Source organism: Malus domestica, chromosome 14 (genome assembly GCF_042453785.1).
Source record: "Malus domestica chromosome 14, GDT2T_hap1".
Taxonomy (NCBI): domain Eukaryota; kingdom Viridiplantae; phylum Streptophyta; class Magnoliopsida; order Rosales; family Rosaceae; genus Malus; species Malus domestica.
Window position 1 is genome coordinate 3,304,286 of NC_091674.1, and position 17,077 is coordinate 3,321,362.

Sequence of the window (17,077 nt, forward strand, 5' to 3'; positions counted from 1 at the left end):
TTTGATCCTCTGATTCGATCTCCGTAAGGTGTTGATTGGTGGGTGTTTCGTTGATCCAAGGGCCGTCGAGGCTTAATCTTGGATGAACAGTTGGAAGTTTCTTCAAAGGGCCGTGGGCTTGATCTTTGAAGGTGGATTTGAGCGGATCTTCAAGGGCTTTTGGGCTTGATCTTGAAGAAACAGTGATGAACAGATCTTCAAGTGCTTTTGGGCTTAATCTTGAAGAACGGTTGGATGTGTGGATTTGTCGACGTTTGTTGATCCAAAGGGCCGTTGGGGCTTGATCTTGGATGAACAGATGATGAACGATGGTGCTTTCTTCAAGGGCCGTCGGGGCTTGATCTTGAATTGGTGGATGGTTGATCCAAGGGCCGTCGGGGCTTGATCTTGGAAGAACGATGAACGAAGAATGAAGAACACTTTCTTGATTCTTCGGGAATCTGGATGCTTGAGAGCTTCGGCGTTTCAGAGCTTCAGAGCTTCAAGGTCTAATATGAATTCGTCCTCTAAATGAATGAAATGGGCTTGTATTTATAGAATTTTCCAATGCCTAATTTTGAATATAATATCCCAGATGAAACAAGTCGTTTCTGCCAGGTGTTGACACGTGTCCTATTTGATGACTTTTCCAACTCATTTCAATTTTCGTTGAGTCACACGCTACGTGTAAAATTTATGTAATACATGAGCGTTGACACTTTGATTTATCGGTCAATATTTATTTACGAAATTTCGATGTCTACAATAATATAGTTTACAAATCATCTCTTTTTCTCACATCTTTTTTCTCATCGCTTCTTGTACATGTACAAGTTTGAATTTGTTTGAATAACGAAAATTCTTGGTTCACCTTGTGAAATTTTTTTTAAGCTAGCTGATACTGTGAAATTTTTTTCTTTGTTTATAAAGATTTAAATCTTTAAGCTAGCCCATTTGGTAAAAAATTTCTAGCTCCGCCATTGTAGGTCGTCTTGGCCTTAGGTTTGTCATCTTTGATATTTTTATTACTTAAACTTCGAGATTTTACCATATTTTTTTCATTTCAAAGTTCTTGTTCTTAATAAATACATGTATTTTTCTCTTTGTCACGCTGCACCATAAATTTAGCTTTTTTTTCCGAACTTTGTTTAGGTCCTTCAAGGACAATTTCTAAAAGGATAAATTTGTCAAAAACATTTTCAATTTAAAGTGGCACTCTTTGTTATAATTCTCACTTGTGTTCCATAAATTTTAACTACTAGCTATTTTTATCTTATACATATTTATGAATATTCTTCCATGCTATGTAGCATTAAATGCTACCAGCGTTGGATGACTTATATTATTGTTTTTATCGTGATCCCGTAAATCCAAACAATTCAATACTCTTAATATTTAGTACTACGTAACATAGAAGTTGAACCCTATTTATTAGAGATGTGTAATTAGTTTTTTGCAATATCACAGTAAAATCAACTTTTATTTTGGGCCAAATGATCCTCTGAGTTTGAAAATGTTTTACCCTATCGGAAGGACATCAAAAGAAGAAGCCTAATATCTCAAAAGCTTACTACCTTCAAGACAAGGTAATACTACTACATTATACAGGCATGATATGCATGATACTACAACGCCATGCATCGTAGTAGAAAGAACTAGACACGTCACGTCCTGCATGTGATCCTCACGAACAAACCTGAACCGGAAAGTAGTCTAGTCTCCTGGTCTTCTGCTACACTTTGTAATTTCGAGGTTTGCTCACCCGCCCACTTGGGTTATCACATGGTTTGCGTTATGAACCAATTAGATATTGTATTAACAATATATCGCTACTAATACTATATAGATAATATATAGATAGTGTGTTCTCATTATATCATTATTGTCAACATAGGGGGAATATACGTCGTGAATATACTCAGTCACAGATTCAGGATTTAAACCTTGTGGATCTTAATGTTCAAGATCCATGTTTTTAAGATAGAAAAATAGCGCAAAGCGAGAAAACAAATTTCAGTTTATTTACATAAGCATTTCTTCGAACACTTGGTGAGCTTGTTGTCTTCAGCCGAACAATGTTGATATATGCCAAAACAATCTGATGAGTGCATCAAGAGCATTTGTCGACTGTTGCCAACATCTGTTTCCCGGCTTGTTTCCCTGGAAACAAAGAAACTCATGAATATTTTCGGATGGTCCTTGAAAAACCTTCACATGCTTGTTTCCCGGCTTAAGTGGTCCTGGTGTCACGGGATGACTCTTTAAGCCTTCCGCCCGTGCGGCACTTAGACTTGAATACCTCGATGAACAAGCTAAGTAAGCCTTCGAAGCCTCGCTTCCCCGGATCGAATCACAAAGAAAGCTAAGATAGCTTGGAGAATACTAAGATCACTTAGAAGATGGGAGAAAGGAAGCTTTGTATTGAAAGTTAAGAGAACTTTACAATTGCTTACAATTCTTGGATGGTTTGGCCAAATGGCCTTACCTCCTATTTATAGGCCTAAGTCACCTCCTCAATGGAGGGTTCTAGAATCCCCTACTTACATCCAAAAATATCTAGCATAGTTCTAGATACAACTTGCCTAATCTAGATTATTCTAGGTGAGGCTTAAATATGTACACTTGTGTGGAATGTTCCGGAATGCCCTAAGATTATCTTGAATGCTCCGCCACGTTCTTGATTTCTCCGGGACGTTCCAGAAGCTTCCATGAAGACATGGCTTCATGGGCTTAGATATATGATGTCTTGGGCATTTTCTTTGTTTTTAACACATGGCCCGTGACATCCTCCCCCACTTAAGCCGTCGACGTCCTCGTCGACTCTTGCCTCTCGAATGTCTGAATCAAGTCCTTATATTGCCATAAGGACGTCTCCTTCTCCCATGTTGCTTCGGAGTATGGTAGCCCCTTCCATTTGACAAAGTACTCCACATGCTTTGGTTGTCTTGGTCGCACCACGACCGCTTGGCTTCAATGCTCTCCACTTCTTTGTCAAATGCCTCCGTCATCAAAGGGGGTGCTCGATGAGACTCACCTCGGCTTGGCTCCTCATTGTCTGCATGATAAGGCTTCAAGTTGCTCACATGGAACACCGGGTGAAACTTGAGGCGGGGTGGGAGTTCCACAACATAAGCGGCTTTGCCAACCTTCTTGATGATAGGGAATGGTCCCTCATATTTCCGCAACAAGCCCTTGTGCAAGCCACGAGTACTCTTGTGCTGAGACGCATTGAGCTTCACAAAGACTTGGTCGCCGGTTTGGAACTCCACATTCCTTCGCTTACGATCCGCCCATTTCTTCATCTTCTTTGAAGCCTTCTCCAAGTGAGCTCGAGCAAGTTCGTGGGCTAATTGCCACTCCTTAGCGGTTTTGAAAGCGGCTGGACTATTCCCCGTGTAGCCAGTCACGACCGTGTTCGGGGTCAAGGGTTGTTGCCCTATAGCCAACTCGAACGGACTTTTCCCCGTCGACTCCGAACGTTGCAAGTTATAAGAGAATTGGGCAACATCAAGTAACTTAGCCCAATCTCGTTGATTGGCACTAACATAGTGCCGCAAATAAGTCTCCAACAATGCGTTAACCCGCTCCGTTTGTCCATCAGTTTGGGGATGAAAAGCTGTGGAGAAGTCTAACTTTGAGCCAAGTAGCTTGAAGAGCTCCTTCCAAAATCTACCCGTGAAGCGAGCATCTCGATCACTGACTATGCTCCTCGGGACACCCCAATACTTCACCACGTGCTTTAGAAACAAGCGTGCAGCTACTTCGGCTGTGCACTCCACAGGTGCGGGTATGAAAGTGGCATACTTGGTGAATCTATCGACCACGACGAAGATAGATCCACATCCATCAGACTTGGGCAAATGTGTGATGAAATCCATGGTTAGACACTCCCATGGTCTTGATGGGGTGGGAAGTGGTTCCAACAGTCCTCCCGGTTGCCTTTGTTCCACTTTGTCTTGTTGGCACACAAGACAAGTCTTCACGTATGAATCTACATCATCCCGCATTTGTGGCCAATAATAAGCATCGCTCACCAAAGCCAACGTGCGGTGAGTGCCAGGATGTCCTGCCCACATTGAGTCATGGCACTCCTTAAGGATTTCTTTCCTTAAGCTTCCCCACTTTGGGACGTAGATCCGCTTGCCCTTGGTGTATAGCAAGCCGTCCTCAAGCCAAAACCTTCTTGTCTTCCCATCCTTGACAAACTCCACAATGTTCTTGGCTTGGACGTCATGTGACAAACCTTCTCGGACACGGTCCAAGAGATGGCTTTGCGGCTTGAGTACCGTAGCCATTAACTCTACTCGTCTACTTAGAGCATCGGCCACCATGTTCTCCTTTCCTTGCTTGTACTCTAGCTTGTAATCAAACTCCGCTAAGAACTCTTGCCACCTTGCTTGCTTAGGTGTGAGCTTTTGTTGGGTTTGAAAGTAGCTAGTGGCAACGTTGTCCGTCTTGATGATGAATGGGGTACCAAGCAAGTAATGCCTCCAAACTCTAAGGCAATGGACGATGGCGGTCATCTCCTTTTCATGGGTCGTGTACCTCTTCTCGGCATTGTTTAGCTTGCGACTTTCATAGGCTATCAGATGTCCCTCTTGCATCAACACTCCTCCTATGGCAAAGTCGGAAGCATCAGTGTGCAACTCGAATGGCTTACTAAGGTCGGCCAACTTTAGTACGGGCTCCTCCATTAGGGCCTTCTTCAACCTCTCAAAGGCCTCTTGACACCGGTCCGTCCATTCCCATGCTTTGTTCTTCTTAAGAAGGTCTGTTAAGGGTGCTGCTATGGCTGAATACCCTTTTATGAATCTTCGATAGTAGTTGGCTAGCCCCAGAAAGGATCGTAGTGTTGGTACCTTGGTCGGCGGTTCCCACTCTTGAATGGCCTTGATCTTGCCCTTTTCCATCATAAGTTTCCCCTCCTTTATCTTGTGGCCAAGAAATTCTACTTCGTTTGTGGCAAAGGAGCATTTCTCCTTCTTGACATAGAGTTCATGCTCCCGAAGGGTCTTGAACACTATGCACAAGTGCTTGACATGCTCCTCCAATGTCTTGCTATAGACAACGATATCATCAATGTAAACCACGACAAACTTATCAAGATAAGGATGGAATACCTTGTTCATCAATGTACAGAATGTTGCGGGGGCATTGGTCAGACCAAATGGCATGACTTTATACTCGAACGATCCATATCGGGTCACCATCGCCGTCTTCGATTCCTCTCCAGGGGCTATCCTCACTTGGTAGTATCCCGATCGAAGATCTAACTTTGTGAAGTACCTTGCTTCACCAAGTTGATCGAATAAGTCGGCGATCAACGGAAGTGGGTACTTGTTCTTGATGGTAATCTTGTTCAATGCTCTATAGTCGATGCACAATCTTAGGCTACCTTCTTTCTTGCGTTGGAACAGGACGGGTGCACCATATGGGGACTTGGAGGGTTGGATGTAGCCAGCATCAAGTAGCTCGTTGAGTTGCTTCCTCAATTCCTCCAACTCGGGTGGCGACATCCTATAAGGTGATTTGGAGGGAGGCTTAGCACCAGGCTCCAACTCAATCGCATGGTCGACCTCTCTCCTTGGTGGCAACTTCTTTGGCAGTTCCTTAGGCATCACGTCCGCAAACTCCACAAGGACGTCTTCCACTTGTTTCGGCAAAGACCCGTGCTTCTCCTCCCCTTCATTCAACATTAGGGTTGCAAGAAATGTGGCCCGTGCAAAATATTGTAAAAGGGAATGGGAAAGGCTCGTACCTTGTCCATGAACTCTAACCCAATGACTACGCCATAGTCGTCCATCTTGACTACGGTGAAGTCGATCTTTCCCTTCCATGTGCCAATGTCTACTTGTACATTGCGCGCAACTCCAACAATGGGGGTGGCAGCGGAATTTACTGTCTTCACGCTACCAGGCTCCTTTGTGACTCGGAGGCCAAGCCTTGTGGCTTCCTCCGACGTCATGAAGTTGTGTGTTGCTCCCGTGTCCACCAACACACGCGTCGTCTTGTCACCAGTCTTGACGTCGACGAACAATGATCCTCCTCCAACTTGAGCCTTAGGTTGTGGGAGGGTTGTCTGGATGGCATTCAGTAGATGGATGCATCCCATCGTTGCATCGTTACTCTCATCGGCCTTGTCCTCCTTGAAGGCCATGGCCTTAAGGGCCTTCTTTTGTGGGCAATCTCGCATCATGTGAGGGCCGTCGCATAGGTAACAAGTGGGTTGCCAAGACTTACCCTTGCCTTTGTCATGCTTATCGGCTTTCTTCTCCTTCGGTTTGCTTGTCTCGGCCTTGTCCTTCGGCTTATGTTCTCCCCCACTTCTCTCATGGTTACCCTTCTTCCCCGTGGACTTGGAATCACCTTGGTGGCTTGATTTAAACTCAATCAAGGATTCGGCAGCGGTAATGGCATCAGACAATGTTTGCACGTGTCTCCTTTGTAGTTCGAGTTTTGCCCAATTTTGCAGTCCACTCATGAAGTACATGAGCTTGTCTTCCTCTAACATGTTGGGCACCTCGAATAACAAGCTCACGAAGGCGTTGACATAGTCTTTGACGCTCCCCGTTTGCTTGAGCCACCTTAGTTTCTCCTTGGCTTCGTACTTGGCATTTTGGGGATAGAAGTGCAACATAAGATCTTTCTTAAATTCATCCCAAGTGGTGAGAGAGAACGTACCTTGCTCAATCTCCATGCTCCGACGACGCCACCACATAAGGGCATTGTCAGCTAAGAACATGGTTGCCGTTGAGATTTTGGACTCATCATCTTCAAGCTTCAGGTACTTGAAGTATCGCTCCACGTTCCACACGAATGTGTCGAGCTCCTTTGCTTCCCTCTTCCCATTATAGGATTTGGGTTTAAAGGAGTCGATTACCTTGGAGTCCAACGCCTTGATTTCCCTCGGCCCTTGCACGAATTGCTTCACGACTGCTTCTTTACAAAACGCCACATCTCCCTTAAGTTCCCTTGTGTCCTTTATCTCTTCTTGAAGCGCCACAAACCTTGCCTCTATGTTGTCAAGGTGAACCTGGACTTCCCTCCGCATCTTGTCTGCCATGGTGTTGAGAGCGCCAAGGAGCTCATCTCGTAGCCCTTCCACCAAGCCACGCAGTTCATCCTTACCATTGTCCACCATGGTTTGGATTTCCTCCTTGTCGACAACGTCCTCATCAAGTCGAGTATCGAACTCGAGTATGGTTCGTTCCACCTTCTCGAGTCGCTCTTCCATGGTCTCCATCGATGCTTGCAAGTCCTTTAACTTTGGCTTGCTCTTGGCAACGTCTTGGACCTCGGCAGTACGCTCCCTTAGATCGGAGACTCCGGACACCATCTCTCCACTTGCCATATCCTACTTTCCTTCAAGTGATTCACGAGCTTGGCTCTGATACCAGCTGTCACGGGATGACTCTTTAAGCCTTCCGCCCGTGCGGCACTTAGACTTGAATACCTCGATGAACAAGCTAAGTAAGCCTTCGAAGCCTCGCTTCCCCGGATCGAATCACAAAGAAAGCTAAGATAGCTTGGAGAATACTAAGATCACTTAGAAGATGGGAGAAAGGAAGCTTTGTATTGAAAGTTAAGAGAACTTTACAATTGCTTACAATTCTTGGATGGTTTGGCCAAATGGCCTTACCTCCTATTTATAGGCCTAAGTCACCTCCTCAATGGAGGGTTCTAGAATCCCCTACTTACATCCAAAAATATCTAGCATAGTTCTAGATACAACTTGCCTAATCTAGATTATTCTAGGTGAGGCTTAAATATGTACACTTGTGTGGAATGTTCCGGAATGCCCTAAGATTATCTTGAATGCTCCGCCACGTTCTTGATTTCTCCGGGACGTTCCAGAAGCTTCCATGAAGACATGGCTTCATGGGCTTAGATATATGATGTCTTGGGCATTTTCTTTGTTTTTAACACATGGCCCGTGACACTAGGAACCTCCATCGATATGCTGAATGCAGTTTTGCAAATTGAAACGTACCCCTACAGCCCTACTCTTACTACATTTCTTCACCCTAACTTAGTTTTCTCTGTATTTCCTAGAAACTCTGTCATGATTGCTGACTTGAGAAGCAGTAAAAGACAACTTCCAATCCAAGCACAAAGCAAAGGTAGAATTCTTGGAGATAAATCTTCAATCTATTCGTGTCATTGATTTTAATCACACTACCTCAAGATTCCCATCAGCCTCGAATATACACGATTTCTCCTTTTAATGCTGGACAATGGTTCAGATTCTTTCTTACTATCTAGCTGTACTTGGTATAAATACGTCTAATGGGAGGTTAAAAATCTAGTGTCTTTTTTTCACGCAAAAACCAACTTCTAAAAGTTTAAAATCATTTTGTAGGACTGAACAGTACTTTAACATATTACTATATTGGAACAGAGATCACATACATTACCTCTGCAATCTTCTCATTCAGTTCATTATTCACACTGCATTCCGGATCCTCCCCCTCTTTTAGTGCCAACACGATCAACTCCTTCAGCGGGGCGGGCTCACTTATTTGTATAGCATTAAAATAGGCAAACCTACGCAGAACTTGCTGATACATGAGCTCTTCGCTGTAATTTCATTGAGAAATAATTCATGTATTAGTAAACTTGTCTTCAGAAACAATTTATTTGATAGGAAACGAAAATTTATAGAAGATGGAAGTATAAACTACAACAGGGGAGGGACAAGAAATCCATAAAAACAAACCTACAACAAAACAAAACACGGAAAGCTTAGACCAAATCAAACAAAAAGATGCAAGAACAGGCCGCCACACTCGTTACAAAGCTACAGACTAATCAAGATGAATGGCACCAAAAGAAATCTGTAAAGTGTTTTAACAAAGACGGCCTCAAGGAAGCAAGAAATCTAATTCTCTTTCAATCCCAATCTTTAAAGATTGTTCAAAGAAGATCTATAAAGTAAACAACAATTGAAGAGATGACTCCGTCATTTAAATTTAGGGTTTGTTTGAGACTGCTTCAGTACTCAAAATCATTGGAATCGGAGATAAAGCCATCCATCTTGAAAACTGAGCTAGAAGGATCTTTACCTGAAGCATCTACTTTCATCAGACTGAGCAACTGACACCCCATATAAACTGAACGAATTGCATCAATCAGTGATGTCATGGAAGCAGAATTAACATCTACTCTGGCAGCTCCATGCTGATAGTAATAGCGCACAAAAAGATTTAATTTGTGAATTTGCAGTTAGTTCTAGCCATGAAAAAGATCGGTGAAGTAAGAAAGACAAGTTTCTTAGTTAAACAGCAACCTACCTTTCTGCGGGAGAAGCCAACATTCATATGATGAATTGCAAACCGACTTAGCAAATCTACAATCTTTGAGTAACCATCAGCAGAATTTTGTAACATCTTCCTCCGGGCAGTCATGTTATAGAACAAGTTCTCAATCTCATAACAAGTACCACCACTTAATTCACCAGTAAAGATAATTTCATCTCATTGAACCCAAAACATAGAAAGTAATTCATCACGTTCGTCAGACATTCGACGCCAGCAAAATGATCATTTGCTTTTTTTCGTTTAAACCTTATTTATTTATTTATTTGAGTTTATGGGGGTACATTTTAAAATTAAACTGCTACAAGTGAATCCACCAAATTAGAATTTCAATATTAAATAGTAATGTATCACTTAAATAAAAATTCAAAAGACCATTTCTTTCTATGAACAAATCATATAATTTTCTGGGCATTTCATCAAACAGGTAATGGGCACCACACCTATAACCATGCAACTGGCCCTTGGTGATGGTGGTGACGGTGACCTGAGCAACGTATGTCATGCTGGCAAGTGCTTCTCCTCTGAAACCCCATCGACTTTATCGACTTCAAGTCCCCAAACGCCGACAATTTCGACGTCGCGTCCCGCTTTCTCCTTCCCTACTCGACTCGCCCATATTCTCATCCAAAACGACCACCCCAAACTCTTAACCCTCTTTTTCACTCCAAATTACAACCCCACCACCTCCACCCCATCCTCCTCTCCCTCCAATCCAACCCCATTACCGCCCTCCGCTTCCTTGATTGGGCCCGCGGCTCCCTTGGCTTGCACCACCACCCGCAGTCCTTCTGCACCCTCATTCACCTGCTGCTCCGCCACCGGATGCTCGCTCCGGTTTCCCGCCTTTTCAAAAACATCAGTAGGCCAGTTCGGGACTCAGTTTCACTTCTTTGATGCATTTTCTGATTGTTTTCAGAACCACAGTTCCGTTTTTAGTCTCGTTTGTAGGTTTCTGATCGAGATTTTTTGTAGAAATGGGATGTTGGATTCGTCCGTTGATACATTCATTCGTATGTAGAAATTGGGAGTTCCGGTGTCTCCGTATGCGTTGTCTAGAATGCTGACTTGTTTGGTTGATTCGGACCGTGTCCACGTGATTCACCATACATATGGAGAAATCTGTAATGCATTGAGAGGCCAACAGTTTTCTATGTATGAGTTTGTTATGATTGATTGACAGAGGCTTTGTGCTTGACATTGTTGCTTCTAACAAGAGTTTAGAACGTCTTTGTAAAGAAAATCAGATAGGAGGCGACGGAGATTTCTTTACTCTATTACTAAGGGTTGGTCCGAAGCCAAATGTGGTCACGTTTAGCACGATGATTAACATGTATTGTAAAGACGGGAAATTGGAAGAGGCAAACAAGTTTTATAAGGTTATGATAGAGAAGGGTATCAGTCCTGACTAGGTTGTATATAGTATTCTAGTTGATGGTTATTTTAAGGCAGGGAGATTAGAAGAGGGGCTTCGGCTTTTCGCAGCGGCATTCGATAGCAGGATTAAGTTGGATGTAGTCATTTTCAGTTCGGTTATGGATGCATATGTGAGAATTGGAGATTTGGCCAAGTCAGTGAAGGTCTACCGAAGAATGCTGAAAGAAGGGATCTCGCCAAACTCTGTTAGTTACACCATTCTTATAAACGGCATGTGTCATGACGATAAGGTCGTGGAGGCTCGTGGAATATTTGGTCAGATTTTGAAGTGTGGTTTTGTGCCATCGGTTCTGACTTATGGTAGTTTGATTGACGGAATGTGCAGAATAGGGAATGTAAAAGATGCATTTCAGCTGTATGAGCGTATGATCAAAACGGGCTATGAAACTGATATTATTGTTTACTGTGTGTTATTGAATGGCCTTTGCAAAAATGGGCTGATGGTTGATGCTCTTAAGTTCTTCTTTCAAGCTGTGTATAGGGGCGTTAAGCCCAATGTCTATACTTTCAACATGTTAATAGATGGTTGCTGCAGATTGAAACGATTGAGGGATGCTGTGAAGGTGTACATGTTGATTATTGACTCAAACATGTAGTCAAAGTCCAAATCTTTGGGCTACTTTTGTGGTCAAAATTGTTGGATGGCATGCTACATGTGGGAAACCAAAATTGGATGCACTTATGCCTAATTCTTTTTGACTTGATGTTAGGCCTTTGGCCATTGATGTCTTTGAGAAGCTTTTCTTTGGCTATAAAAGGAGAGCAAGGTGTAGCTCATAAGCATGGAGAAGTAGAGGAGAACAAGGAAGAGAGAAAAATAGCAAGAAGCCATTCAGCATAGAGAAGAATTTTCTCAAATTGTCTTGCTTTGTATTTTTGGTTTTCTCTTCCTATTGTAAGTGTGAGAGCTTGGGTTATTTGGGTCTTTGGGAAATTGAGTGATAAACACTATTGTATGTTCTCATTGATTATAGTGGAATACTCCGTTGTCTCCAAACTGGATGTAGGCATTGCCGAACCAGTATAAATCTTGGTGTTCTTGTTGATAGTGGTTTTATTCTGTTATGTTTAACTATTCACTTACAGTCGTATGCCGCTTCGGCACAACAAGTGGTATCAGAGCCCAGTTCCGTGAATAGTGTTGGCGCTACAGTTCCGTGAACAGTGAACTGCTACAGTATCTGTGAACAGTATTGTACCTGTGAACAGTGCAGTATTTGTGAACAGTGCCGAGTAGATGGCTGGAGATAAAGATGAATCTGTAAAGAGGGGGTCAGCATCGTCTTCGTCTACATCCAATAGACATCCAACTACTACTACAAGGTTAGAGGTTGATAAATTCAATGGCTCTAATAATTTTGGTATGTGGCAATGTGAAGTTATGGATGTGTTGTATCAACAAGAGTTGGATATGGTTCTGGAAGATAAACCAGAAGATATTGATGACAAGCAGTGGACGCGAATTAATCTTCATGCTTGTGCTGCTATTCGATCGTTCCTTGATAAGGAGTTGAAATACCCGTATATGAAGGAAACTTCTGCTAAGGAGTTATGGACGAAATTGAAGGAGAAGTATATGACCAAGAGCGCAGAAAATTGCCTCTTCTTGAAGAAGCGACTCTTCCGATTTCAGTATCGTCCAGGTATCTCTATGCACGAACACCTCAATGATTATAATAAAATACTTGCTGATTTAGCAAACCTTGATGTGAAAATTCCTGACGAGGACAAGGCACTATGTTTGTTAAATTCATTGCCTGATGATTATGATCATTTGACAACTACTCTGTTGTATGGAAAATCCGAGGTGAAACTTGATGAGGTGTCTGTGGCATTGGTGAATCATGAGTGTCGTAAGAAGGAACTGAAGACTCACAATTCACAAACCGAGGCATTTGTTGCAAGAGGTCGAACAGAGGAAAGAAAATCTGGGAAGCGGGGGAAATCTCGTTCAAAGTCACGAGGGAAGTTTCCTGCTAAAGATGAATGTGCTTTTTGTCGCCAAAAGGGTCATTGGAAGAAAGACTGCCCCAAATTGAAGAACAAAGAGAAGGAGAAAGCAGGTTCTGAAGCAAATATTGCAAAATCTGGAGATGATGATTTCGAGTTTGCTTTGGCTAGTTCATATGCTGATGGTCACTCAAATGAGTGGATTTTGGATTCAGGTTGCACCTATCATATGTGTCCCATTCGGGAATGGTTTTCTAATTTCGAGGAGCTGGATGGTGGAGTTGTTTTGATGGGTAATAATAATGCCTGCAAAACACAAGGGATAGGCAAAATCTGTTTGAAGATGCATGATGGAACAGTCAGAGAATTAAGCGATGTTCGGTATGTACCGGATATGAAGAAAAATCTCATCTCACTGGGTGCATTGGAATCCAAGGGTCTCAAGATCACCATGGAGGGTGGAGTTCTTAAAGCTGTGTACGGGGCACTGGTGGTGATGAAAGGTACAAGACGAAATAACTTGTATTTCTTGCAGGGGAGTACAGTTATTGGTGGAGCAGCTGTCACCGAAGCTGCTGACGCAGATAGCACAGACACCACGAGGTTATGGCATATGCGTCTTGGGCATGCTGGTGAAAAAGCGTTGCAAGGATTAGTGAAGCAAGGCTTATTGAAAGGTGCAAAGGCATGCAAATTGGAATTCTGTGAGCATTATGTGTTGGGTAAGCAAACTAGAGTAAAATTTGGCACTGCTATTCACCACACTAAAGGCATTCTTGATTATGTTCACACTGATGTTTGGGGACCTTCCAAGAATGCATCTTGGGGAGGTAGCCATTATTTTGTCTCCTTTGTTGATGACTTCTCTAGAAGAATATGGGTGTACACCATGAAGCGTAAAGATGAAGTCTTGAAGATATTCCTGAAGTGGAAAAAGATGATTGAAACGCAAAGCAGTCGAAAGATCAAGACTCTCAGATCAGACAATGGGGGTGAATATAAGTCTGATCCTTTCTTGAAAGTTTGTCAAGATGAGGGTATTGTGAGGCACTTCACGGTTAGGGAGACACCGCAACAGAATGGGGTGGCGGAGCGCATGAACCGTACTTTACTTGAGAAAGTTCGGTGTATGTTGTCTAATGCTGGATTAGGCAAGGCATTTTGGGCTGAGGCACTCACTTATGCAAGCCATCTCATTAATCGATTGCCAGCTGTTGCGAACGAGGGCAAAACGCCCATGGAGGTATGGTCTGGTAAACCTTGTACTGATTACAAGTTTTTACACATATTTGGTTGTCCTGCTTACTATCATGTCAGAGAAGGCAAGTTGGATCCAAGAGCAAAGAAAGCTCTATTTATGGGCTTTAGCACTGGCGTGAAGGGATACCGACTTTGGTGTCCAGATGAGAAGAAATTTGTTGTAAGCAGAGATGTGACTTTTGATGAGGCTGCTATGGTTAATCAGAACAAGCATGAAGGTGAAACTGAAACGATCGAGACCATGAGTAGCTCAAAGCAGGTGGAGTTACTGAAGACTCCAGTTGTTCCAGTAAGGTCTGATGTTTCAAACACTAGTCCTACAGTTAATTCTGATGATGAGGACGAGGATGATGAAGAGGAGGCACCTACCCAAGAGCCTCCACAGCAACAAGACTATATTGCAACCAGAAGATCGAGAAGGGAAATCCGAAAGCCTGCTCGATTTACTGATATTGTGGCATATGCACTTCCCGTTATTGAAGATGATATTCCATCCGCCTACAAAGAAGCTGTCGTGAGTTCAGAGTGCGAGTTGTGGAAGAAATCTATGGATGAGGAGATGAAATCTCTTCATAAAAATAAGACTTGGAAGCTGGTTCAGTTACCAAAGGGGAAGAAAGCAATTGGTTGTAAATGGGTGTATGCCAAAAAGATGGAATCTTTGGGAAAAGACAATGTAAGATTCAAAGCCAGATTGGTAGCTAAAGGCTACGCTCAGAAGGAAGGCATTGACTACAATGAGGTATTTTCTCCTGTAGTAAAACATTCTTCTATTCGTATTTTGTTGGCTTTGGTTGTGCAGTTTGACCTTGAGTTGGCCCAACATGATGTCAAGACTGCGTTCTTACATGGTGATTTGGAGGAAGAGATTTATATGTCTCAACCAGAAGGTTTTAAGGTTGCTGGGAAGAGCATTGTAAGTAGATATATGCATAATCCAGGAAAAGGGCATTGGCAAGCTGTGAAATGGATTCTACGGTATATTCTGGGTACTGTGGATGTTGGTTTATTGTTCCAGCAGGATAAAGTTATTGGTAAATGTGTTGTTGGATATGTGGATTCTGATTACGCAGGTGATTTGGACAAGCGTAGGTCCACTACTGGTTTTGTATTCACTATTGCTGGAGGTCCAGTAAGTTGGAGGTCGATTCTGCAATCTACAGTTGCTTTGTCGACTACTGAGGCAGAATATATGGCTGTGACAGAAGCTATAAAGGAAGCCATCTGGCTTCAAGGGTTGCTTGATGACTTAGGGGTTCAACAAGACCATGTGGATGTTCATTGCGACAGTCAGAGTGCTATTCACTTAGCAAAGAATCAAGTTCATCATGCACGTACGAAACACATTGATGTGAGGTTCCATTTTGTTCGTGAGGTTATTGACGAGGGAGATATTCTTCTTCAGAAGATTGGGATCGCTGACAATCCTGCGGATATGTTAACGAAGCCAGTTTCGTTGCACAAGTTTAAGCACTGCTTAGACTTGATTGGCGTTTGTAAAATTTGTTGATTGCCCCATGGGGGATTGGGAGACGACTATTTGGAGTTCTACTTAGAGGGTTTGAGTCAAGGTGGAGATTGTTGATTATTAACTCAAACATGTAGTCAAAGTCCAAATCTTTGGGCTACTTTTGTGGTCAAAATTGTTGGATGGCATGCTACATGTGGGAAACCAAAATTGGATGCACTTATGCCTAATTCTTTTTGACTTGATGTTAGGCCTTTGGCCATTGATGTCTTTGAGAAGCTTTTCTTTGGCTATAAAAGGAGAGCAAGGTGTAGCTCATAAGCATGGAGAAGTAGAGGAGAACAAGGAAGAGAGAAAAATAGCAAGAAGCCATTCGGCATAGAGAAGAATTTTCTCAAATTGTCTTGCTTTGTATTTTTGGTTTTCTCTTCCTATTGTAAGTGTGAGAGCTTGGGTTATTTGGGTCTTTGGGAAATTGAGTGATAAACACTATTGTATGTTCTCATTGATTATAGTGGAATACTCCGTTGTCTCCAAACTGGATGTAGGCATTGCCGAACCAGTATAAATCTTGGTGTTCTTGTTGATAGTGGTTTTATTCTGTTATGTTTAACTATTCACTTACAGTCGTATGCCGCTTCCGCACAACAGTACATTCAAATGGGAATTTATAACATAAAACCAGATCGGGTGAAGTATACCGTGCTTATTAAGGGTATTTCTGAACTAGGGTGATTAAACGATGCGTTGGTGTTTTTCTTCCAATCAGTAAAGAAGGGTTTCCTACCCGATGTTGTAACATATTGCACACTGATTGATGGTTGCTGCAAGCAGAAACATGTGCTGGCTGGACTCTAGATTTTTTAGATGATGCGAATCAATGGAGTAAATCCCGATTTGCCACTTATAATGTCCTCATTAATTTATATGATTTTCGAAGAAAGTTGTGTAGACGCTTACACGCTGCGCAGGAAGTCTTTGAGCAGCTTGCTGAAAGTGGTCCGGAACCTGATATTGTTACATACAACACAATGATTTGTGGTTATTGCTCTCAGAGAAGGTTAGATGTGGCTCTTCAACTTTTTGAAGAGATGATACAGGGGCAGCGCAAACCCAATGCCATTACTTGCACTATATTGATTGATGCATTTTGTTAAGAAGGTAAAATGGAAGATGCAATGTTGATGATCAATACAATGATGGAAAAGGGTCCTGAACCTAATGTGATCGCATATAGTTGTCTGATTGACGGTTATTTCAAGTCTGAAAACACGAAAAGCGCCCTTGAACTACTCGAAGAGATGCTTAAAAGCGTCTCTCCGAATATAGTCAGTTATAGCATCCTCATTGACGGTCTTTGCAAAAGAGGACTTGTGGAGAAAGCATAATTTGCATTTCATTGTGCTATAAACAGGGGCCTGGTGCCCAATGTAATAGCGTATGGGGATTCTGATTCGCGGTTACTGCAAGGTAGGAAGAACGGCAGAGCCTCGTGTTGTATAAGCGTATGTTAATAAGCGGGATGATGCCGGATGCTATCATACAAGGGACGATTGCGAAGCGCATCCTTGAAACTGATGGGCGAAAATATGAGAGTACTCCCAACCACATGATTTGCAGATAAGAGCTGTTGTTTAATACAGTGACACTTTCTGGTACTTCCTGCTAG

General features: G+C 42.6%; 2 protein-coding genes and 1 pseudogene across 2 annotated transcripts; 1 reads left to right on the forward strand and 2 right to left on the reverse strand.

Annotated features, from left to right (window-relative positions):
• Nucleotides 1–5,674: 5,674 nt before the first annotated feature.
• Nucleotides 5,675–6,721, reverse strand: LOC139191539 (uncharacterized). Its single transcript, XM_070812424.1, has one exon. The coding sequence runs from the start codon at nucleotides 6,719–6,721 to the stop codon at nucleotides 5,675–5,677; it is 1,047 nt and encodes a 348-aa protein (XP_070668525.1).
• An 812-nt stretch (nucleotides 6,722–7,533) lies between these two features.
• Nucleotides 7,534–9,528, reverse strand: LOC103454102 (DNA mismatch repair protein MLH1-like). The gene is made up of 3 exons (XM_070812082.1): nucleotides 9,270–9,528; nucleotides 9,042–9,156; nucleotides 7,534–8,556 (listed from the first exon to the last, which is right to left on the reverse strand). Exons 1-3 carry the CDS (start codon nucleotides 9,381–9,383, stop codon nucleotides 8,495–8,497), a joined length of 291 nt encoding a protein of 96 aa, XP_070668183.1. The 5' UTR covers nucleotides 9,384–9,528; the 3' UTR covers nucleotides 7,534–8,494.
• Nucleotides 9,529–9,723: 195 nt separating this feature from the next.
• LOC139191540 (putative pentatricopeptide repeat-containing protein At1g31840) lies at nucleotides 9,724–17,032 on the forward strand (annotated as a pseudogene).
• The last annotated feature ends 45 nt before the right edge of the window (nucleotides 17,033–17,077 follow it).